The 25,282-nt window shown below is 38.8% G+C and overlaps 1 protein-coding gene across 1 annotated transcript; it reads right to left on the reverse strand.

The window, feature by feature from the left end:
- Nucleotides 1-832: 832 nt before the first annotated feature.
- On the reverse strand, nt 833-24,746 carry wdr90 (WD repeat domain 90). The gene is made up of 43 exons (XM_059325258.1): nt 24,445-24,746; nt 24,223-24,314; nt 23,696-23,872; nt 23,330-23,468; nt 23,011-23,181; nt 22,605-22,731; nt 22,223-22,290; nt 20,870-20,982; nt 20,485-20,721; nt 20,319-20,381; nt 20,093-20,161; nt 19,858-19,968; nt 19,617-19,762; nt 19,428-19,485; nt 19,051-19,169; nt 18,569-18,730; nt 18,315-18,445; nt 18,108-18,224; nt 17,485-17,720; nt 16,899-17,035; nt 16,130-16,260; nt 15,825-15,955; nt 15,477-15,638; nt 14,493-14,621; nt 13,507-13,640; nt 13,368-13,408; nt 12,792-12,917; nt 11,613-11,771; nt 11,432-11,514; nt 11,246-11,348; nt 10,344-10,465; nt 8,326-8,482; nt 7,835-8,025; nt 7,494-7,662; nt 6,720-6,843; nt 6,134-6,305; nt 4,834-4,956; nt 4,403-4,571; nt 3,767-3,897; nt 3,273-3,416; nt 1,622-1,738; nt 1,431-1,515; nt 833-1,344 (listed from the first exon to the last, which is right to left on the reverse strand). The coding sequence occupies exons 1-43, from the start codon at nt 24,455-24,457 to the stop codon at nt 1,187-1,189; spliced, it is 5,547 nt and encodes a 1,848-aa protein (XP_059181241.1). The 5' UTR covers nt 24,458-24,746; the 3' UTR covers nt 833-1,186.
- Between the last annotated feature and the right edge of the window lie 536 nt (nt 24,747-25,282).

Consider the following 25,282-nt stretch of genomic DNA (forward strand, 5'->3'; position numbering starts at 1 on the left):
GAACTAATTCATCATTATTTTGTATACTGTGACCCCCTGGCATTGTTTTTGTTTTGTACTAATGTTCTGTGTTTTTACTGTTTGTAATACCTGACTTTCAATAAATAAAAAGTACAAATGTACACATATATAAATATAAAACAAAGGTACACAGCATGTAATAGCCTTATTTTAATAATACCCCAGTAAATCTTAATAAACCTTACAGTGGCATAATTAGTCTTATTGAGTAAAACAACTCTGTTCAACTTACATTATCATTCATATGTAATATGCTGTTTCACAAAATTATGGTCCTTCCATTAAAACTTTAAGACACAGCTCCAAAAGGGTCACAGCCTGCTGAAACAATTTGTTTCATTAAACATTTCCGATTTGAAGCAATAAGGAGCTATAATAAAAATGTTTATATATGTTTTGGAGTCCATTTCACAGGGAGATCAAAAGGATTTATGCATATTATAGATAAAACAAGTGAACAAATGTAGAGGATAATTTGGATTCTCAACAATGACAGCTGTTGTTGATCACAGCCCCAGTGTCTACCAGCTGCTTATATTTAAATAACAAAATATGTCCACAATATTATATAATTGCCCTTTTTTTGCCTGCATGGCAATCTTATTTCTACTTCCAGATGGCTTTGTACTAAATGTAATGCTCTCAACTATGTTGCATTTATCCTAAACAAAGCAGCAGCAGTATCTACTGTGTTTATGCACCATCACTCTGGTGGAAAGCCATGTAAAAATATAAATATCATTGGCTGTAAAAAATTCTCCTTTTGCATGTGGTGCACCATAGTATTCTTAGAGTGATCCTACACAACACATTGTTATTTTAAATGCTGCTTTATTTACACCCCATGCCTTCCCACAGCAGCCCACATAACCATGATTCTACTGAAAAACAGTAGACATTACAAAAACTGTTATTCACTCACCCGTGTTCATTCACATTCTAACTCACAATTAAAAAATCTAAAAAAATAAAAATGTATTTTAAAACTATACACGTGACGAAAGTCAATGGGCAAATTTTTACACAGAGCTTTACCACAAAAGTTTATGATTTCCCTCAAAATCACAAAAAAATAAATATGAGACAATAAAATTACATACAGTATAGTTACATTTTAAACTAGGCACATGTGAAACGGGTTAAAGCTACAATGTTTGAGGCCCCTTTAGAGACCCTGCACCTCCCAAAGCAGGATCTCATTATAAGCTACGGTGAAAAGAAGCGTCCCCGAGGGGGAGAAGTGACACGTCTGCAGCGAGTCACTGTGCTGCAGGAAGTCCTGGAACCTGCCGCTGCTCGACTTGATCAACTTCAACACTCGCTCTGAGAAGAGATTAGACATATAGTGAGAAATGAAATATGCTCCAAACTTACCAGAACCATTAAGAGGTGCTTCATATAAAACAAACCTTTAGATCCCACAGCTATGAGTTCATTCTTACAGGAGAGGCTAAAGCATGTGGCCCAGCTGGGCAGAGCAATCTTTTTAATTATCTGTAGAAAAAAAATGGAATTACAAACACATTAATAGACCTTCTGCCCTCTTCTGGAAAAATTGCAACACAGTTGTAGAAAATTGAAGCAGGAGTAGGGATGTTACCTGTTTTTTGGTCAGGCTGTAGAAGGACAGCTCTTTCTCTACTCCATAGCCAGTGTAGACCACCAGACTGGAGTCTGTGGGGCAGAAGGCAGCTAGGCTAGGAGGTGGGCTGTCGTCCTGTAACATGCAAACATTAGATGTACAACAGTCTGGGACTAACATGGACTGAGCCTTATCTTTTGCAGGAGATTTCCAAAAGATGCAACGTAAAAGTAGCACCTACATTTGAAATAAAATAGTCATCAGGGAAGTACTGGAGGCAAACAATTTAACAGTTTCTGACACAAATCAACAGTTAAATTCAGTTAAATCCTGTGAAATTAATAGAATTATTTGAGTTGAAGTCCTGATTATGATATAAAAAAAGGGTTTATGGTATCGCATCAGCCTTATAGTTAAATGTTTTTAATAATTTAATAAGTTTTTAGTCATTTTCTGTCACTAGGGGTCTGTCAATCAAAACAATAAGTTTCATCCAACTGCGTTGTGTAGCACCTGCAGTCAGCTTCTCCAAGCTAGGATTCCTTTTGTGTCCATTATTCAGACTGTTTTTACTGGGAGCCAAATTATCTACAGAGGTCTCCCCCTCTCCAAAATAACTAGATCCAGTGATTAAAAGAATACAGCAGTTTCATGTTAAAAAAATCATTTTTTTCTCTGAAGTTGTTTGGCGATCAAAGGACGTCCCGGAGGAGCTGTGAGCAGAGCTGCTACTAACGTTTGCTCAGCTTGTTTCTCTGATAACTAAAGATCTAAAGGTTCAGGAGGTTTTTAACTGAGAGCAGCATTATCCACAGAGGTCTACTTCTCTCTAAGACAAACCAACCAAGTGATTGAAACTGGTAAAAACACTAGTAAAGCTGTTTCACATGAAAGTGTTTCTCTGACGCTGTTTAGCAGACAAAGAATGTCATGGAGGGGCTTTGGGCCCAGCTGATGCTAACATCTGCTCAGCTTGTTTCCCTGATAACTTAAGATCCAGATGACTTAAATCCTTCATCCAGTTAAAATATATAGTTATTAATGTTACACTGGAAATCTGCTAAATCCCCTTCTACTTCCCGTTGGCTTAAAGATATCATGTTTTTTTTAAAGCTTGAAAAAATTAAATATACATTAAGAGGAAGTACAGACAAATTTTTTCACAAATGGCAACCTTTTATTTCCTATTTGACTAATTTAGAGGTACTACCTGATTGAATTTCTGCCTATTACTGTTGTTGTGCATTTTATATTGCATAATTGACCAATAGCATGTTTGTTGGTTGTGATGTGCCGAGGTGGGGCGTGGGTGGGTGGGAGGGTTTACACTGCACTCTGTAATTTAATTTAATTATTTTTCTTCTACAATTTTATGAGTGTTTTTGTTCATTTTCGTTTGTGTATGTGTATATGTGACTGTTTACATGTACATATATGTATAAAAAATAAGAAAAGGATAATTGTATTCCTGTAATTGGAAATTTCTTATTGTATTTTTCAATAAAAATATTTTGGAAAAAAAAAAAAAATATATATAGTAAAAAACGACCAAGATCAAAAAAGTTATTCATAAAAATGTGGCTTAAAGTATGTCCATAGGCCAAACATTTAGTGTGACATTTCTAGTCATTACCATGTACCGGTACTCCTATTTAAAATACAGACGTACCCCAAAATAGGCCGGAGCAGGAAATGTCAGCCAGTCGAGCAGGTCGCACTTGTCCTTCAACCAATCAGCAGCCCACACACTGACACGTCTGTCAGCGCTGGCAGCCAGCCACATCTCGTTTCCTTCCAGTCCGAAATTCTTACACTGAGGATCACAACGAAAAACTCATGCGTAAAATGTCAAAAGAATAAAAAATAAAAAAAAGAATTCAGAATAACAGCATAATATTAGAACCTTGTAGGCTGTAGCTGCGGGGAGCGGATGAAAGGAAATGTCAGGCAATTCTTTGTAAGAGAGGCAGGCAGAAAACTGTCAGGAGCACTTCAACCTGAGAAGTGCCGCTGCATTTGCCAACATGCATTATATGATTCATAAACTGCATGAAAAGTGAAGCGGGTTTGAAAAGATAATTCAACATCTGTGACTGATTCTACCGTGCTGCCATATCAAACTCTCTTTAAGCGTCACACCTTGATCTGATTCATTGAGCTGACCTGTTCATTCACACATTGGATGGTGGTAATCGGCGCTCCTTTGTGGTCCCTAATGGCTCTTACAGTCGCTCCATTCACTGGGCTGCTGACAGCTACCAGACCATTCTTCCCCGCTGAAAGGATCACATGACCTGCAGGGGGCCACAAAAACATTTATAGCCAAACTGGATGAAATGTAGCACTATAAGTATAACATGAAAGTCAACCGCCATCTATGAATTACAGCCCCTCCATAATATAGAAGTATGTATAAAGAAAAATAACATAAAATACAAAAATAAAGCTATACATTAAAAAAATAAATACATAAATGTCGAAATTAAACAGTAAATACATGTAATTGATACAAATGAACTAGAAATTTGTGTAATTTAATTCATTATAAATGCCTGCATTTAATGGTTTATTCATTTATTTATCCAGTGATTTCCTTTTTTTTCATTTTGGCAGCTTCTGTCCTCTGTAACCAACATTGGACTGATAACAGGACTTTGAATTGACAGTTAAGTTCTTCATCTGACTATTCAAACTTGCTTTGACCTGTTCTTTGATCATTACACATTACAGACTCCTGAACAGAAAGTGTTACTGTAAACACATAAGGTGTAGGTATTTGGCACTACTATCCTCTCTCACCGTTAGCAGAGTATTGGATGGCAGTGACAGCCACTTGATGGGGATGCAACTTCATCTCCATCTCTGAGGAAGAAAGCCGGAAGATCCTCAGGGTCCCATCGCTGTATCCTGCAGCTACACATGCACTCTCCTTACTGGAAGAAGGGCTAAAGCATACACAGCCACAGGCCTGAGCACAGAGGAAAACAAGGGTGTTTGCTGTTATGATCAAGTCATAAACGTTCTGATTTCACCTCAATATTTTTATTTGATATAAAGTAAGAGCACTAGGACACCACCAATTAGTGTCATAAATATGTGTATCAAGCTGTACAATCCATTCAGTTGTATAGGTGTAATCAAATTCACGCAGATGTGCCATCCAAAGTATTGTGGTTCTTCAGTTTATACTGTACCTGAGCCACAGTACAGTATTTGTGGTATTCCCTCACCTGATTGAGCACCTGGAACTGCACCACCAGTTCGTTGCTGGGCGCTGACCACACCCTCACGCTGCCGTCCTCGCTGCAGGTGGCAAAATGTCTCTCGTCAGAGCTAAACACCACATCGTTCACCTGAACAGCACAGGGGAGAGAACACTGAGAATGAATCTCTCCTCAGAAGTCACATCAGTTGATTTTCATCTGTCTTAAAGCATCTCCATAATTAACTTTCTCTTAACTTTCTTCCAATTTTCTGTTAACAAAATGTAAAATATCTGAGGGAGAAGGGGTGGGATTTAATAAGTCTGCACTCCTTCCCATTCCTTTTCAGACATGTAAACTGATTTATGCATTTTTTTTATTATTATTGTTTGAAACTGTGACTTTTTCTTTTTCTTGATTTCTCTCTCATTTGTATGATAATATTTTCCTTTTACATGTTTGCAATAAAATACCAAATATCAAAACATTTTCAGTCCCTCCAACATCTAGAGAGGCATTTCCATCCTCCAAAGGTAAAACAACTAGAAACACTGTAATTAAATAGGCATTGATTGTGCTGGTACAATTGTTTAGGTCATTATACAGTAGTAACACTGATCATGAGAAAGTGGTGATTTGAGCTAAATGTGAACATCAGTTCGGACAATGCTTGATCTTGATGTTTAGCAGGTATAATGTTTGCCATATTCACCATCCTTGTTTAGTTAGCATGCTAAAGTGTGCTAACTAACATTAAACACAAAGAGGCTGATGGGAATGCCATTAGTTTTACTGGCTATTTTGACCAGATGGTGGTGCTAGATGTCAGAGGATCATCAAAGTGCACTATAGATATTTCTACTAAATTGCATCACAATCCATCTTATTTGTGGCAAATCATCTCATCCATGGTTGAATGCGATTGACAGTTTAACAACTGCACATAATAGGGCTGGGGGTGGTGGGGGTTAATGTTGGTGTCATTGCCTGATTGACAATTCCTATTCCGCTGCAATAAAAATAAGTGAAGTGAGATGAACTGACAGAAGACTTTATCCCCTTAGATAAATAGAGATGCTGACAAAGTTTTTCTTTGGGGACAAAATCTACAGTGGAAAAAATGTAATTCATTTCAATATGTGACTGCAAAACTCAGTATATTGCAAAATGTTTAAAATCCCAATATGTTGCATCATATCATTATAACATTATATAGGGGTGCGTGAGGTGATTCCTGCACATGTTGGAAAACGGGTGTGACATGCCATGGGAAGGCCCAGGATGTTTATGTAGTTATTTTTTCATTTCCCAGAGTGCACCCTGGTACCTTGGTCTTGTGCCCGCTGACCAGCCGGATGCTGCTGTTGTCTGACCAGTTGATGTACCAGAGGGTTCCTGCTGTGGTACCAACAATGCCCATGTCCATCATGTGATCAAATGCTGCACTGACTGTCGTCCCGTCCAGCATTATCTCCTGCTCCAACACCACCATGGTCCCACTGAAGGACAGCCCAAAAACAATGAGCCCATTGTTAAATGTAGACATGACTTAATTGTATTTGGTGTTTTATCTGTTTAATACGTTAACAAACAATTCCACTAATTTGTTGCAGACACCTTTTGCACTCTTTTTTACATGGCAGAGAGCTTAATGCAAAGAAAAAAAGAATTCTCAAGTCAGGCCCAGCAGAAATATGAAAAACATTAAACATTAACCCTTTACCAGGCAAAGAACTATATTTGGTAACTTCAGGTAATATTTAGAGAAAAAAGTTGCAGATTTAAGAGATTTAAAGTGGCAAATCTGTGTGAAAAAAGGCGTTATTATAATTACATAATTACATTATTATAAGGGCAATAGTGGTTAAGTTCAATTGGGTTGAGGGAAAAAACACAGAAAATGAGCTACAGACCTGTCTTCCCCATTGCAGACCTTTCCCTGAGGCTTCACGCCCAGTACAGCTTCTACCTCCCACAGTCGTAACCAGCGGGTGTTGCTGCCTGTCAACAGACGGTTCCCTCGACACAGCAGCACTCCTACACGAGAAACCATCAATATTATCGCAATTTGTCGAAACCCAGGAGCAGATTACATGTTTGCCACAGGACTCAAAATGTCAGCGATGTTTAGGCAGTTTATACACTGCAAAAAAGGGGTGGAGTCTAAAAACACTAAATCTGAGGGAAATTATCTCGCTGCAAGGACAGATAATTTCACTTGACAAGATTTTTTTAAATTAAGATTGTTAAATCTAGAAATAAGCATGTTGAACGCTTAAAATAAGAAATTAACTCTTAAAACAAGATAAATTATCTAACACTTCTAAATCTAAAGTTTTTTTTTTTCTTTGTAAGAAACAATTTGCAGTGCAGTGCACTCTGCTCGGGCCAGTTCATCGCTGCTTGCAGCTTTAATACATCTTGTTTTAAGAGTTAATTTCTTATTTTAAGCGTACAACATGCTTATTTCTAGATTTAATCATTTTTAATTGAAGAAATCTTGTCAAGTAAAATTATCGGTCCATGCAGCAAAATAATTTCCCTCAGATTTAGTGTTTTTATCGAGTTTTTAGACACCTTTTTTGCAGTGTACCATGTGAAAGGAAAAAGCACCTCATTAAAACAACTTTTTTCCCTCTAAGAACCATTGAAAGTATTTAGCTAATAAATATTGAAGACATTTGTACCGATCTCTCCCTCGTCAGCTTCCCAGGTCATTAAGCAGCGCTGTCCGTTTACGTCCCAGACGCAAACGTGTCCTCGGTTTGTAGCGGTGAAAAGAAAAGAGTCCATGTGGTAGCACAAAGCCGTCATCTCAATATCACCCACCTCTACTGGAGTTTTCACCTTCTGGACCTACAAGTGTGAAAGAGTGGTGATACTTATGCACCAAAGCAAATACACCGAGGCATACTAAGTCCACTTAAGAGGACTGCATCACATTTTTTAAGCATTGAGCTTTAGTGTTTGGTCAACTACACATACATTCTTTCCTAAATTATTGAGCGTTTTTTCTGTGGTTATTTACCTTGAGGTCCACATCCAAGCCATGTGTGTGGATGATGCAGAAGTAAACCCCATGGCTGCCCACACAGGCGAGCTGGCTGGCTGCTGAGGGGCTGAAGGCGGCATCATGGATTGGTCCTGACATACTCACACTGCACAGCAGCTGGAAGGTCTTACTGCTCCACAGAGCCACCTCTGGGTCAGAGAAGTCTCCTACGGGGTGTTGGCAAGAATCATAGGTCAGCAATAGAACAGTCACTTGATTTGTCATTGCTGAGACATTTTCTGTGTTTTAATCAATAGAGCTACAGTGACCACCCACTTTTTGATCAGCTCAGGTCTGGAAGTAAATTTCCCATTCGTTTACTCCAGTGTTGGCTACTCAAAATCCAGAATATAGAATAAACGTGATTTTCACTTCTGGAAGCCTCATTGTTGAGCTCTATAATGTCAAGTGGCACAAAACATTCACACTCGTGACTCATAGATGTAATTCAATCTGATTTTACTGACCAGCAGAGATAAAGAAGCGATCATCCCTGGAGAAAGCAAGACTCTGCACTGCCCCCTTGTGGTATGAGATGGTATTACGACAAGTTCCATTCTGGACGTCCCAAATGCAGATGAGGCTCCTGCTACCATTACTGCCACCAGCTGCTGATGCCACCGTCTGGACAGGAAGTAACATAGACAGAGAGCAACATAGACTGTATAACATAGGAAGCCGTTTTTTTGGAGCCAGAAGTGACCATATTTGGATGAGAGGGTGGAGCTGGGGAGGAGCATGAACAGAAACGCGTTTGTAACCAGCGGAGTCGCCCCCTGCTGGACATTAGAAAGAATGCAGGAATGCGAGGCACTTCACTGGCTTCAGGTTTCTGGCCTAGAGGTTGACACATGATTTTAAACTATGATGCTATAAGACACAGGACTAACAGGACCCATGCCGAACATGAGACAGTAGCCTGCTTCTTTCTGGCCCAATTATTTACAGATACCTAATCCAATAGTTTTTGAGAAGACTTTTACAAAAAAAAAACTCCCTTCGACCCACTTTATTATACAAAGACATTCATTTAAATGGAACAAGTTGCATTAATACGCTCATAAAGCAGCCCTGTGAATTTCCTTTGGCCATTAACTATCTAATGTGCTGATTGTCACATTATCACTTTAAAAAGTCCTTTTCAGAGCCTCGTTTGCATTTACATTTACATTTAGTCATTTAGCAGACGCTTTTATCCAAAGCGACTTACAGGAAGAGTAAAAAGCAAACAATCAAGGTATAGTGCAATAAGAGCTATTAGTGCTAGTGACAATTCTTTGAGGAGTAGACTTATCATGTGGTCTAGGAGAGAAGATGCTCTCTGAAGAGCTGGGTCTTCAGGAGTTTTTTAAAGGTAGAGAGGGACGCCCCTGCTCTGGTAGGAACTGGTAGTGTGTTCCACCAGCGGGGAACAAGAAGTGCAAAGAGTCTGGATTGCCTTGGACCAACGGGGGGCAGAGCCAGGCGCCGTTCATTGGAAGAGCGCAGCGGTCGTGAGGTAGCATATGTCTGAATCAGGGCGTTCAGGATCGTTTGGAGCCCTAGCAAGTGCTGACAGCCTCCTGTGACAAGTGCTGAACACAAAGAGCTGCCCCAACACTGGCTAATCAAAAAGTACAATCAAGTGTGGAAGTCACCCCAGCAACACCCTCGAGCGACACACCAAGTGTTGATATACCTGATTTCTTCCACTGCTGAGCTGATAAGCTCAGGCCTGTTTTGATCAAGTAGTGCCTCTTGGCATGGACAACAGGCCCACCATCTGCTGTGATACTTCCCCATGGCACACGCTGAACCGAGACCACCAAGTTTCCAAGAACTGTGGCTCAGACAGACTACATTTTACCATTTTTTTCTCTGGAAGAACTTTTTCCTCTCGGTTTGGTACTATATTCTATTTAAATATGATAGCAAGTTTCTTGTTTCCTATTGTATCTTGCTTAGCTGCCTGTGTTTACTCTCCTTCTGTTTCTCTCTCTGCTTCTGCTCTCTTTTGCTTTTTCATGTAATATGTAAACATTGATTAATGTCAGAAACTTTTACACAAAATTCTAACAGAATCTAAGTCTAACAGCGATACAGAGAGGTGTTTCTTCCTGTGAGTAATCACACTTGCTTATTTCAAGGGTATTTAGCACAACAGCTGCTCTCAGAGTAATACAATGGTCAAACTTGATACCACGTTTTTAGGAGTGATATTTAACACACACAAAAAGAAGAATGTGATGCCTCAGGGTGCACTGGGTCAAGTTGTTTTTCCCAGAAACCTTGGAGCAGTGGTTTGTCCGCGCCCTCAACACCCTGCTGGCTGAAACTTTCTTTAGTTAATTATACTGTTACCTATAGCAACACCACAAGCTCACTCTTTGAAAATGTACCTGCAGAGGGACACACAAAAGCTTTGTAATTGGTCTCCATCATACCCCACATACTGTTAAAAGTACTGTAATATAGCTAGTTTGAAGTGTAGAACTATGAAAGGTACCTGTGCATCATTTGTGATTGCGAGGCAGGAGATCTCCTCGCTGTGGCCCTGCAGGTGTCTCTGACTTCCTGAATGAAGGTACTCTACCACCACCACACTGCCACACGAGTATGCAATCAAACCTGCAACAGAAACTAGGGTTGTCAAAAGTATCGACACTCAAAAAAGTATCGATACGAAAACGTTGTATCCAGATACAATACTCATTTTCAAAAGTATCGATAATAAGTTTACATAAATGTTGGTGACTGAAAAGTGTTATTTTCTCTCTTGAAGTCCCAGAATGAAGCAGAGAAAAGCCTGCAACCAAACAGCAACAAACACAGCCGGAAATATTGTTCTAATTGTTATTGTTTATTGTATTTATTTATTTTGTGCACTTCCTTAGACCTGAAGCTTGTTATCATAGTTGCAGTTTCTTTTTGCACAACTGTTTTTTATTAAAAATATTTAACCTGTGGTTCCGTTTATTTTTACATGTTGCATTTTTCTTGTTGTTAAAAATATTTCTCTTAAATTTTGGGGTCTTTGTTTTTATCCTTGTGGTATCGAAAATGGTATCGAGTATCGAATATTTTCCTGAGTATCGGTATCCAGTTGAAGATTTTAGTATTTGCTGGATAGTGAAAAACAATAACCAGTCCATTTTGTTAACAGCTGATATAAGAGGTAAAGCTTTTATTTATTTTCTATTTTCACTTAAGTGTTAATTTGTTAAGCGTGTGTAGCTGTATCCACAGTTCGTATAAGAAAAATATGCAGTATATTTAAAAAGAAATGTATCAAAAAATGATCAGGTAAGCCTTAAATACTTTTTTTCTGTCACTTCACTGCTCACAGCTACTAAGCATTTGGATTTAACAGACCATATTCTCTTAAATATTATTTCCACGAATAACAACCTTGGTCGGGGCTCCACACCATGTTGCTACGACCATTGCCATTATATCCGATCACGGCTTTCAGCTTGATGCCCTCTTCTCCTGGTTTTGCAGCCACAGCAGCCTAGATCAGAGAAAACATTAAGCAAGTAAACAACCATACTTACCCCCCGAATTCGGTCTATCATTATACAAAGTGCTCTTTACCTCATCAAGACTGGAGCTCTTGAAACGTGGAATAAAGTGCCTGTAACAATCAGGACGTACTGGCTTCTTCTCTTTCAACCCAACTGAAGGACAAAATTGAATAGAAAATGTACTTCCGTCTTGAAAAGGAAGCAAACACAAGGTCAGTTCAGTTATTGCAGAATAATGCAGTGTTACTTACCCGAATCCATGAGACTTGTATTCAGGGGAGAAGTGTTTCCCAGCTCTGTGACTTTGAGGAAGGACACAGCAGGTCTGGGTTCAGGACCTGAACCAGGGTCTGGGACTGAAGCGTTTGCGATGGACGGGGTGTCATCACAAATCGACAAGGAGCCCAAAGCTGCAGGAGGGAAACAGAAGAGAAAACAGAGGGTTGGAGTAATGTAATCATCAAGTCCATTAAACACATCTTTCATGGCCTTTAGCAACAAATACATTCTTAAAATATGTGTTGCGTGTGTATCTTGGTGTTGCTAAGCAACTTCTAAAAATTGTTGGGACATGACAGTTGTTAATTTTTTTTTCATATTCATTCATACATTAGTTACATTAGTATTCATTTACCTCTCTGTATGCGCAAATGAAATAATCAAGGCCATGTTAACAATTAAGTAGCACATTTAGATGCAACACCTGAATGATCGAGAAAAATCAATACACATCTTGTGGAGCAAGCTTTTTCTCCTTCATTAAATAATCGAACTGTAAATTATAGCTGAACTGAAATCATTTATATTGAAGGGCGAGGGAGCAGGAATGAGAGTTAGAAAAACAAGCCTGTCATTCTTGTCACGCTCAAACTATGTAAATATTTAAAAATGTAATAATGATTTTCGAAACTTTAGTAAAGTAAAGTAAGGAATGGATTAGTGCATCATGTGTCAAAAGAAATGATGAGGGGGAGACATTAATCCATATCTGGAGAGCTTCAACAATGTCAGTTACAACTGAACTTTTTTTTTTTTTAAATAACGTGTACAAAGCACACAAGCAAGCAATATGAATTGAATAAAAATACATGTAATCACTCAAACAATTTGAAACATGTCTTATCTCCTAGTAACCCACCAAAGATTTAACAGCACCATAAATTACAGTTATGTACCCACATAACAAAAAGTCCATTTATAAAACAAAGACTGTGTAATGTAATCTGATAAATCACTTTTTAAAATTGAAGATTTACTAGAGACTCTTTCAGCTACTGAAACTGAAAAAAAGACACAGCCAAGTTATGAACAGAGAGGCAGAATTGTGTAAATACATATTATTATTCTCAAGCAAACTGAGTCAGAATTTAGAAAGACATCAGCTATAAAAGTGTGTTTTGACACAGTGAACTCTGAAAAAGAGAACTCACCCTCCTGGTCAACTTGGCCAAGGCTGCTGATGTCCAGTGGTGGTGGTGGTGAGGAGGGGAGGGGAGCTGTCTGTCGAGGGATCCCATTGGACAACTGAACGTGGCTGGCTTCCCCATCTGGTTGAACTGTTACACGATCACCATTTTATTTTTAATTAGTAAGAACATTTGGTAACGCTTTATAATAAGGTCCGTAATAACCATTAATTAACAAGTAATAAGGCATTGTTCTCGCTTTAGATCCGGTAGTTGCAAAAAGCATAGTTAACTTATAGTTAACTTATAATAGATGAGCAATAAAGTATATTTTAATATCAATAAGCAAACAAAATAAGATTAATAAAGGCATGGCAAAGACATAATGGGTGGGTCATGGGTGTTTGTAATGCCATTATTAACACTTATATTAGCTTATAAACACACAATAATGTTAATAAGCATCTTGTAAGGACTTAAAAGCGCCTTATTACTTGTTAATTAATGGTTATTACAAGGACCTTAATATAAAGTGTTACCGAACATTTGGATAAGGTACATCTTTATTGCTGCATGAATTTAAACTGTAAATGAAGTTACCTGATTTAGGAGCTGAGATGAAGCTTACTCTGAGAGGTGAACTGTGAGTGAGGACAGAGTGTGTTGGACATTTTACCAGTCAAGCTTACAGACACTCACATTGATACAAAAGGTTCAAACACGCAACAGGGATTATTACCGGCTTTCCGTAAAGGAGTCAACAGGATATGCTAGGAAGTCCCAGAGGAATATGGCGTCTCCCACTGAGACTACGCCCAGCTGGTCAGGGGTGAAGCTCACCTGGCGGATAGGCCGACTGTGGCCTATGAACATCTGGTACAGAGAAACACATCTTTAGTTAACATAATGTGTGAATAATTAATAGGGTTTACGACTGTATGTCAGACAAAACATGTAAAAAGTTAGAGTCTGACCAATTTATTGATCAGCTGATATTGGCCTAGCACAGACAAATAGGTCTGGTATCTACTGGTATCAGTGGATATGTTGTCAGATATGTGCCAATATGAAAACTTTTCTTACAGAACATATAGTGCAGAAAACCATACTCTGGGTGATTAAGAATGTTATTAGCTATTTATTTATTATTTTATTATAAATTTGATATAGAAATGATCAGTATTGCAACATACAGTACTGATACTAATTTTGCAATTTATTCTATTTTTATAATCTCTATTACCTCAGTTTCCTTTTTAGAGAATTGGCTGACAATGTTATACATTATATTATAATTTTCTATATGTAAAATATTCTTTAACAAAGAGTACTTTTTCTTAGTACCTTTGCATAGTTATATCACTGCCAACTCAGTGCACCAACAGGTCAAAAATCCTATATTGGCCATATCAGTACTACAGCACAGTACATTTTCTCCTCTAAAACCAATATCTGTCTGAAAAATCCCATATTGGTCAGGCTTTGACACAACTGAATGTGTCAACTTGAGCTTTGGAAAATGTGTTTTTATACTATTTTTTTACTTTTCACTCATAGGTTCAAGTCTATAACAGAGCAATTTGCATTGTATTTATACACATTAATACATATACATATACATATATATATATATATATATATATACATATACACATAATTGATTGTCAGCTGCAGGTAATATATTTAACATAAGAGACGCATCGTTAGATCTGACTCAAAGACTACCTGTGAGTTAATATCGAGCTGCATGTGATAATCCCACACTTTCACAGCATTGTGTCCTGCTGTCAGCAGGAATCGACTGTCCTCACTCACAGCCAGGGACGAGCACTGGTGTTTGTGCACCTTAGACACCTGTCAGGACAGAAATCCAGTGAGAAACAAACACCGCACCATATGTTTAATTAAAAAAACATAACAAAACTCTTACCGCTGTTTCTCTCTTGGTTCTATTTACGGATATATTATCTGAATTATTATATATTTCTTCCACAGATACAGCATTTAAGTACTCTCAGAAAGTTTTTTGTTTTTTCCCCCCAAACACACAGGGGTGAATTCACAAAAGGATTGCAATGCTAAAACAAAACATAAAATGTAATTCTCACCTGCAAAGTGTAAATTTCCACCCTAACTGTGCTGCCCAACAGTTTGCTATATAAATAAAGGTAATATACAGACATTTGGTGCAAAAGCAACTTTCTATGCAAATTAGCCTCAGTATAAATAAAGTCCAATTCACAAACACCAGAGGCTAATAGCCACACGCAAGGAATGAAATTATTACCGTCTTCAGAGAGCTGGTGGTAAATTAATCGCATTTAAAAGGACGAATATAAGTTAATTACTTTATTTGGGATTCAGTAACAGGACGCTCCTCTCAGCTAGCCTACGTGTCATTTTGAAATTACATGAGAAATTAATATGGTTAATAAACAAATAGATTTCTGGCTCAGTCTGACTCTCAGATGATGTGCTCACATATGCTCACTGTATGGAACTGGACGATCATTTGGATGTGTAAACTAACACGGAACATTCATTCATTTTAGGTCCTAGCAGTTGCAAGTGATGCATAATTGATGCTGCTATCAGTGGCTGCAAACCATTCTTTGTGAACTCACCCATCAATCTTGGAGCCGCTCGACAAGTCATTTATTGATTTTTTTCATACTAGCCAGTCAATGTGTGAAAGCTCAGCAGTGTTACCTCTCGGAGGAGACGGCCTGTCTTAGTGCTAACCCAGAGGATCTTGTTAGCAGACGTGGCGACCAACAAGTGTTCAGTGGAAGCCGGAGAGAAGCAGACCTTCAGTGCAGAATCAAGACGGGGGCTTTGCACGTCCAAAATACTCACGTCTACATGGAGCAACTAGACAGAGGGGGAGCAGGTCACATAAGACATAAGACAGAAAGACAGGAGTACTTCAATCAACCTGACCTCCAAAGCACATCTGATATGAATATATTTATTTAATGTTATGTGAACACTACAAACATGTTGGTCAATTAATGCGACAAATGGTATGGTGCTGAAAAGCAACAGTGTGCCAGATACCTCGTCCAGAGACTGTGAGTCAGCGATGGTAACAATGTACTCTGAAGGACCAATAAAAGCCAGACAGCGGCTGTCACTGCTCACTGTGAGAGCGTCTGGAGCACGATCAGTGCCTCGGGCCAGCACATTACCTAGCCAATCAGGAACAGAGTGAATCAAAAAACAATGATGCTGAACCTGGCAGCCTGAAATGCGGACTATTAGTTTTGAGTAAATCACTCATCAGTTGTTAATATGCAACGTATCAGAAAGTGAAATTAACTCTAAGTGTGTTTGTGCATTGGTTTGCCCACGTGTATACATACACACAACTCTGATCACATTGTGTTCTTCCTCAGAGGCGTTGTAGAGTGCCAGAGAGCCTTGAGAGTCAGCACTGTACATGAACTCTCCATTGGGAGAGAAGGCAAGACCCACCACTTCACCTCTGTGCTGCCTTCAGTTCACAAAAACAGGAGCACAAAAGCAGTCATTAATCTCTTGGAGAATACATTCTAAAAAGCTTTTTCCCTTCCCCGACCAACTTTCTGTCTCTCAGAGGCTGTAGGAGACTTACAGTAGAGATAATGATATCATATGAAACTAATAGAACCAAAGAATCCATTGGTGCCCTGTCCTAATTATCTTGTCATGAAGGCAGCCACATAATGCACTAAAGTTATGCTATTATTTTTAGGAAAAACATAGCTATTCATTTCATATGCATACCCATGAATAACCCCTCTGTAGACATGCTCATATTATGCTAATCCTCTCCAATTTGGGGCAAAACAATGTAGTTTTTCCTGCAATTCTGGTACAAATCTCCAAAATGTCAGACTTTTCTGATACCAAATCACAGCATGGGATTTTCTGTGGTTATCCTCAAGGTTTTGGTGTCTTAATGTGGTATTTTGAGGGATTGAGCTGAGGTGAACCGAGTTGAGAAGATTTGTTTCTAGCTGATTTTCTTGTAATTTGAAACACCTTGCCCTATTATGCAAAAGTAATGGTGCCCACAAAATCTTTTTGTATCCAAAATAAGGAACTGTAGTCACTTGTGGACCTGAAGCATCCACGTTATTTTAGACGTACTTGTGTTCTGCCAGCAGCTTGGCAGTGGAGATATCAAAGACTCTAATGATGCCGGAGCTGAAGCCACAAGAGAAGACTTGCTCACTGGGATGGAAGGCCACTGAACAGGGGTTGTCCTCTGACACAAAATCATACAACTGAAGCACAGGAGACAACATTCAGTTAAACAGTAAACTAACCAAAACAGTAAACTGATGGAAACAGAGGCAGCGCCATTTTCTTTGGTTTAGATATAATTTAGATCATTAGTTTTATGCCTTTAAATCAGTAAAAACAACCTTTTTGCTGAAGTTACTTAAATAAGCTACTCCCAATTATTTGCTTTGTGGTTTGGCTCATCACTGGGAAATTGGAAGCGTATAGAAAAACAACAATAATATCTAAAAAAAAATTAGTTTGCCGCTCAGTTTTGCCAACAAAAGCAGATGATCTTAGATTAGAATATTGTGTTATTAGACCTTTTGTCTGGTTCATCAAATTGAAAGAGATGGTGAATATTTAATAACAAAACATTAAAAGAGTAAGATCTGATAATTATAAAGACATAATAAAGGTCCCGAAAACACTAAACCGGGTACTGACTGACCTGATGTAAGGAATCTATGTTCCAAATGCGCACTGTGCCATCAGAGGAGGCTGTTGTTAGATGCCGACGGATTCCGTCCACACTAAAGCCGAGCACTGTGTCTGTATGTGACCTCATTAGTGTGTTGTAACCTCGGCTGCTCACATCGAGGAAACCCAGGTTTCCAGTAGAGGTGGCTGCCAGGACCTGCAAGCTGTCTGATGAGACTGACACCAGGCTCACAGGTCCCTCATGCTCTGGAAAACAATGATATGCTTTTGAGTTATTCTCCAAACAGACTGGTCTGGATGAAGATGAAAAGGTGCACACAAAGACATCTCCCTTTCATGGATATGAATATTAGTAGAGAAATTTGACAAGAGCAGCATATGTGTCAGACTTGTTTTATTTGTGATTTCTATTATTTTAAACAACAGTCTGGATTGCAGCAATAAATTCTAAGTAAATGTTTAATCCCTTGAGGTGAAACATACTTTATAGGCAGTGTCAATCAGGAAAAACAAGCTGAAAAATCCCTCCTGCCAACTAGGAAATCTAAATACACAAATTGAAGATTAATCCACCACATGTGGAGTGCCTACTCCTACTTTGCCACAGGTAAAAAATTATACCACCGTGCTTACCTGCCTCCAGGAAGACAGTAGAAAAATCAAGAGGCCAGAGCCGCAGGAAGCCATCTTCAGAGCCTGTGGCGCAAAATGACGAGGACACACTGATGCTGTTGATGGCAATGCCTGGACCTGGGACACATGCACACACAAAATCCTCACAGGCTCTTTTCAATTTTATCCCTCTACCCAACCATTGCTTTAAAGTATTAAATAACACACCTGTACCAAACGTCAATTTCTCCCTGCGGTTTGCATGCTGCTGCTGTGCAGGCAGAAGCCTCCTGACGTTTCTAATAACAACTGTGCTGTAATCAATCTCAAAAATATAGCCGCTCCGACTGCTGGCAAATCTGTTGGAAGTCACAGAGAGGAAAAAAAGGAATAATTAACAATGTTTTTTAGTAAAAATGGATGGTATTTTTTCCCATGCTGTGTAATTTTGAATGGTTTCAGTGACTGGTTTGATCACTCACAGTGTTCGTTCATCAAGATGCTGTTTGGAGGAGTGTCCTTCCTCAAAGGCCACATCAGTGAAGTCCAGTGAGTGGTATTCACCCAGGTTAACTGGACACGAGCGAAGTGTCCCATTCCTCACTCTCCACAGGCGAATGTTGTCGCGACCACATGACACCATCCTGAAATAAGCACGCTCACACATTGAACCATGGCCTCAAGTCTATTTCTTTCCAGCACCTGCTGCTAATACTTTCTCAACTCTGGGACTCAATACCTGCACCTGACACAGGAGGTGAGTGTGAGATTGAATGAAAAATCTTATGAACCAGCTTAACCATTATATTTTGTTTTTTCAGTGTGTGAAAATCACTACATGAAAAGGCGTACTTGAATCATGAACATATGTACTCTCAACAGATGGGTGGATATATATGCACAGAAATGTTCACTAATATACAAACATAAGACAAACACAAAAACAAAAGACATGGGAGGGTACCTTGTATCATCAAAGAAGGCAACCTTCATGGTGCGGATGTCCACTTCTGTGTGTGCTTTGGCTAATATGGTCACCTCTCCACCTTTATTAACGTTCACAGTGTTCCACACCACCACCATCTATGAAAGATTTGATTAGGATGACAGTCAGCTCACAGCTTTGATCCAAAATAATAAATCTAATAAGCGTAGAGCGTAATGATATGGCGTTAAATAGCATATTTTCATCTGGATCTACAAATAGCCATGAGTCTCTTTAGTGCAGCTAATAATAATAATGGTTCAACTTTGCCCATGCATATTTCTTCCTTATTGTTGAGCCCATTAGAAAAAACTCTTGAATTTTATTATGGAAAAATTAGCATTTGTGGTGCTTACTGTTTTACTGTGGCTGTCTTTGCCCACTCCACATAGGATACTGCCACCATAGGAGAAGCTTCAAGATGGGGAAAGAACAAAAAAGACAAAATTAGTGTGAGTGAGCAGTGTTCAACATAATTTTGGACCTCATTGTACATGTAAGATAACCGTGTCTGCATGACTGCATGTGTATATACAGCTGGTTACCTAAGAGATGATAATGAATGAGCATGAATCCTAAACATGGCCAGACAGGTTCCTTTGTGGTAGTTCCACACTCGAACTATACTGTGGTTGCCAGTTTGTGCAGAGGCGAGCAGTGTTGTGTTGCCATTAAAAGCCAGAGCAGATATCTACAGAGAAAACAAAACATTAACTTCTCAAATGAACACACTAGAAAGTTCTCTTCCTACTGCGGAGGATGCACGACACATCAGAGCTCATTCACCTTATCAGTGTGACCGATGAAGAATCTCTGCTGGTTAGATGATATGTTCATAGAGACAATAATTGCGTGACACGGATACACCACTGCATCACCTGATTTGGTCCACATGGCCTACAGTGTTATAAAGGACAGCTTTTAGACTTTCAACAGTCTATAAATGAATACATTTTTATTTTTGACCTTCAAAAATGCAAATGAAGTGAGACAGATTAAGGTTATCTCCACATGAGCGTACACATTTAGTCGTGGCTCCTCCATAGCCGATGATTCGATTAAGCCTGAGGATCGGGTCTGGGAGCAGCTTCTAACAGAGAGAGGGAAAAAAGTAAAAGCAAAAATAAAGAAGCTCTCAAAAAAATAAAAAAGAAGCTAAATAAAATAAAATAAAATATAAAAGAAGCTCTCAAATAAAGTATTTCATATGAGCTGGTTTCATTTGTTTCTCTACTGTGATCTCTTACCTGCTGTCTGGTTTCTTTGGATGCTGCTAGATGGACAGGATGTGGAACTGAAGTACAAACAAACTGGAAATAAAAACAGATCAACAGATTATGTGGTATTGAATATTCTTTATATAATTGGTATTCTTTTATGCTTTAAGTTTTGTTGAATGTACTATCTAGTCACCTCTTCTTCACTTCCTTCCCCATGTTTGCTGAAGCCATCCTCAGGATGAATGTGCACATGAACTCCTCCATCATCTGCATCCCAGGGAGGTCTGGATGGGAACTGCTGTGAACTGGAGCATGTGGACTCCTGCTGGTACCAGTCATCATCACGGTGAAGCCACTCATCATTCTGCGGAGTGGAAACTAGACCCAGCTCTGGTATGTCGGTAACCATGGGGGTTTGATTCCTCAGTGGCTGAGGAGAGAAAAAGGAGAAAACTGAAAAGAAAGAAAACTCCTAAAACTTATATGTACAACACAAAGGCTCAACTATGTGCCATATTTTCACAACTTGCAAGCTGACTGGAAACAAAACACTTGATTTAACGATATTTAAGTCTTACCAATTTTGGAGCCGTGATATGCTGAATGAGAGACACGCGGTCCTGAACTGGTTTGCTGAGGTTCACACAGCGAGACTCCTCTCTAACAGGGCTTCTTCGGTTAGAGATGCAACCTGGGAGATGAAGGAATGTGAAAGTCAGACGTCTACAATTCATTCCTGTCACAGGAAATGTGTTTTGTCAGAACTGCTCTGAATACAGATATTAGTGTGGTAATGGTGATTTTTTTTTTTTTTTTTTTTAAAGCTCCAGCGGCTCTAGAGAATCAAGATTTTCCCCAGCAGCCATAATAGCCATGACCGTTGTAGCCCTTCTGTCTGGCCTGGATGCCCTGTCTGTTCTGTTTGTTTCATTCCAGTCCTGCCTCTCCGTCCTCTCCTGACAAGTCTGTCATGATAATGATTCCTGATGATGTATTATACATCACATACCCTGGTGAAATGTCAAGCAGGTACTAGTAGTAATTTATAGACATTTAAGGCAAGACACTACAGACAAAAACATTGTTTTTTCATGCACTGGTTCATTTTAAGGTTTTGAGCTACTTTTCTCCCATGTCTTCTTTCAGAAGTGGAAAGAAAACATCCAAATCAAACATTAATCTGCATATTTTACTATATTTTATTCTTTTGCACCTGTAGATTTCTCCTAATTTCACTAAAAGTTGGTGTTATATCGCAATGCGTGGTCCCGCCAACGTGGTCTAAACCTCGTCATCACTGGCCTCATTAGAAAGCTCCCACTCACCTGCACAATATTATGTGTTCTACATTATTGTTTCTATGAATTTGACTCAATATTTTGCCTTAAAATATGAATTTCCATTAAGAATGTATGAAATCTTTAAAAACCATTTTCTCAAAATAAGACTTTTCTCATGCTCTGAGCCATAAATCTCATCATCAGCTACACTTACATTAACCAAATATAGTTTTATTCTAAACTATATTCTCAAGGTTTTTTACAGTTTGTCTATATATCTTTCATACCCTGATTTATAGAACTTTCTGTTACTAAAATATGACGAAAATGTATTTTTTTTATGGCTTTTGACAGTATTTTCTGATTTATGAAAAGATAAAAGGAGATGTCCCAATTTCCTTTGGTAAAAAACTCTGAATCTAATATATCAACAAAATAATAAAAACATTACATTTCAGAAAACTTGTGATGCAAAAGAAATAATGTCTTAATGTAAATAACAAACTGGGGAAGTTTCATGGTGATCTACAAGTTAAAAAAGTACCAATTCCAATCATTGGTCAGACCCAAAGAGTGGGGCCTACAAGGATAGTCGAAGCTTTAAATATTCTATGATGAGACTGATGACCAGTGTGATATTTCATGACTTACTAGCCTCGGGCCTTGGACTGTCTTTTTGGATGGAGTCAAAGGGCAACTTTGTTCCTTCTGAGGGAAACCTGTCAGGGTTGGACAAGACATTAATACCAATACACACTGCAGATCTTATTTTATACATCTGGTGTTTTGAGTAACTAAAACAGATCATTTACAACTATTGGTTGTGTGTCTGTAATATGTTAATAAAAAAATGTATCTCTGAATCTTGTTAAAAGTTGCACTGATACGATCATCAATCAAGCTGTGACATCAGATACTAGATTCACTAGTTACCCAAATGCAGCTTAAAAACATTGAAACATTATCAAACATCAGGTTCCCAGAAATGACAAAAAGTAGGTCAAGGTAGAATTTGCTTTAAGCACAACCCCACCTGATATAATCATAGAGGTCATGCCAGGAGCCTCCCTTGGGGACAGGGTATGACATTTCTCTGGGCATAGCACCTGTTCCCTGAGACGAAGCCAGACCCATCATCTTGGCTTCACTGAAGGAAAGTCCTGTTCACAGAGACAAAGATCAGTAAGATGCCCTACACACAATGGGAGAGTTGTGTAGTTCATTCAGAAATCTGAAGATGCAGTCAGAAATGGAATAATAGGTATATGAAAAAAGTCCCACTACAAGGATATGAAGTGCTCTGAAAATAGGCCCTTAAAAAAGCACTGAGTGCAATTTCTCTATTTATTCTACTAATTTGAAAAAGAGCACTTCACATTTCCACTATTCACCTCAAATTAATTCTGCCAGGAATAAACAAATATCAAAATAAGTCTCACCTGGATCTAGCAGCAGGTCGCTGGTAAACATGTTTTTCACTGCCATGTTGGCACAAAGCTTAATGCTCTTAAGTTGACTGTAGCAGCGGTTGAGGTAGACAGAGAGTGTATACTGCAGATCCAGCATCAGACAGGTCCAACGCACAGAAGTGGGAGCTGGACCCACCAAACCTGGTACACATAACACAACATAACCCAGTACTGTAGTAAAACATACAAGATTATTTACATTATACACAAAAGCACTGCCAACTTAGAAAACAAATGCAAACAAAGGCTCATATCCACATGGGGTTGCATGTGTGTGCATGTATTTTACCATGTCTTGCAGATTTGGCCGTGCTTTCATACACTGAATCCTTTGCGGCTCCGCACAGGAAAGGAAACTGGAGCCAGGTAGCTGTGGACTTGAACTCTTTGAACATGTTGGAAAAAGAGATACGGACCACCTGACCCTCCTAAACATCACAAAGCACACAGAGACATGAAAAGAAAATGTGTTTCCTAAAAAGGTTGAATATTTCACAACTTAATTATCACCCAGTGTCTGAGCTGATCACACGATACATTGTGACACGCTTTAAGAACTGGATAGATAATTTAGATAGCATAGAGGATATCAATACATCTGATATTATCACACATACACATGCTCAGGGTCATCAAATAAAATCTGGTCAGATACCTCCACACAAACATCCAGGTGGACCACAAAGTATTTGTCAGGGGTGGGCCGGAAGAGAAGATAGAAGTAGCGACCTGTCAGTCCCAGAGACTGGTTGCTGTTTTTGGGTACCAAGATGTAACTGCTCGCAGGAACAGGACCCTTGATCCTGAATACTGAACACTTCAGTCTCTTCTCCTGGGGGATTTCAGGGAAAGTAGACATAAAATTGAAGTTATTTTGGTAAGTGACAACACAAATTCCAATTGTGTAACTTTAAAGTTGCCAAGGACCGAGTTCAAAATGTGTTCATGTAGCCAAAAATAAAACAGTTTGGACATATTAAGGAGGGCGGATAAGGAGGATTATAGAGTAGTTTTGCTAAAGGAGAGCAGATCATTTTTGTAGTGCTTTGAAGCTGAAATCACAGCTGAACTAGAAACCAACCTAGATACCATTTACAGCCACTTTTCAAGCTGATCTCTGAGTTTGAGGGTCCAATATAACTTCACAATAGTAACAATAATAATACTATTTTACAAAGTTACCGTGTATGTTGCTACATCCCCTTCTTTTGCCGACCTTTTCCACTCTTCAACTCTGACATGTTTGAATATGTTGACATAAGGATGCTGCCAACCTGCGAAGCCAAAGCAGTGATAACAGCATTAACAGTCGTTTCAAATTATGGCTTCTGTCTCACAGTCTTTGTTGTTGTATAACGTGATGCATCCTGATACTTTTATTACAAACGTTAACGTTTCCTTTACCTTTGGAGGCCATTGATAGCGAATATCTCAAATGGGAAGTCTACCTGTTGATGTCCAAGTCCTGATGCAACTTGTTAACCGAGCAGCTAGTGTAACTTCAGGAGACGTTAGCTAGCAAACAGACAGCTAAATGAGCGGAAAGGCTCCTGGTCAGTTTCCCACAGAGCAGAACGATAACACACTTAGTTTCACATCATTGTGAGAGGCGAAAGCTTCACCCCTTGTGCCGGGTACCGAGTAAACACCAGTTTTGAGTCGACCTCCAGTGCTAGCAGTTATCCTTCCCGCTCCAGCCTCCGCCGTTGCCAACGACGCCGAGACGCTGATGACGTCACTGCGTTCTTACCCAGGCGTTTATGGGTAATGAAGTTATGCAATGCTAAAGTGAAAAAAAAAGATTTTTTGGCCCCTTTGGTTTTTTTCAACCATCTATATAAATTCTACAAAGAAATACAAATTCCGTGCTTTTACTTTAAAATAGCAGTTTTTCATAGTACTTAGTGATTGTTTGTTATTATGTGTCCTCAGTTTTGTATGTAAATTGAATCATTCATTCCAAGTAATATTCACTAAACCAGTTCATTGGCTTAATTTGTTTATATTTCCAAGTAAAATGTAATTGAGGGACATCAGTGAATCTGCAATTTACTTGTGTATTTTCATTTTTAAAAAAAGTGGTTCTATTAAATAAATATTACTTAGAAACAGCCTGAGTAAAGATTACAAACACTTTCTGTGTGGGAAAAACTTGCCTAGCTTTTTTAAAGTAAATATCATTCCAATTTTTTTCAGTGTATCCAAGTTTACGGATATGGATAGTAAATGTGTCTTCTGTCAT

Source organism: Centropristis striata, chromosome 21, assembly GCF_030273125.1.
Source record: "Centropristis striata isolate RG_2023a ecotype Rhode Island chromosome 21, C.striata_1.0, whole genome shotgun sequence".
Classification (NCBI taxonomy): Eukaryota; Metazoa; Chordata; class Actinopteri; order Perciformes; family Serranidae; genus Centropristis; species Centropristis striata.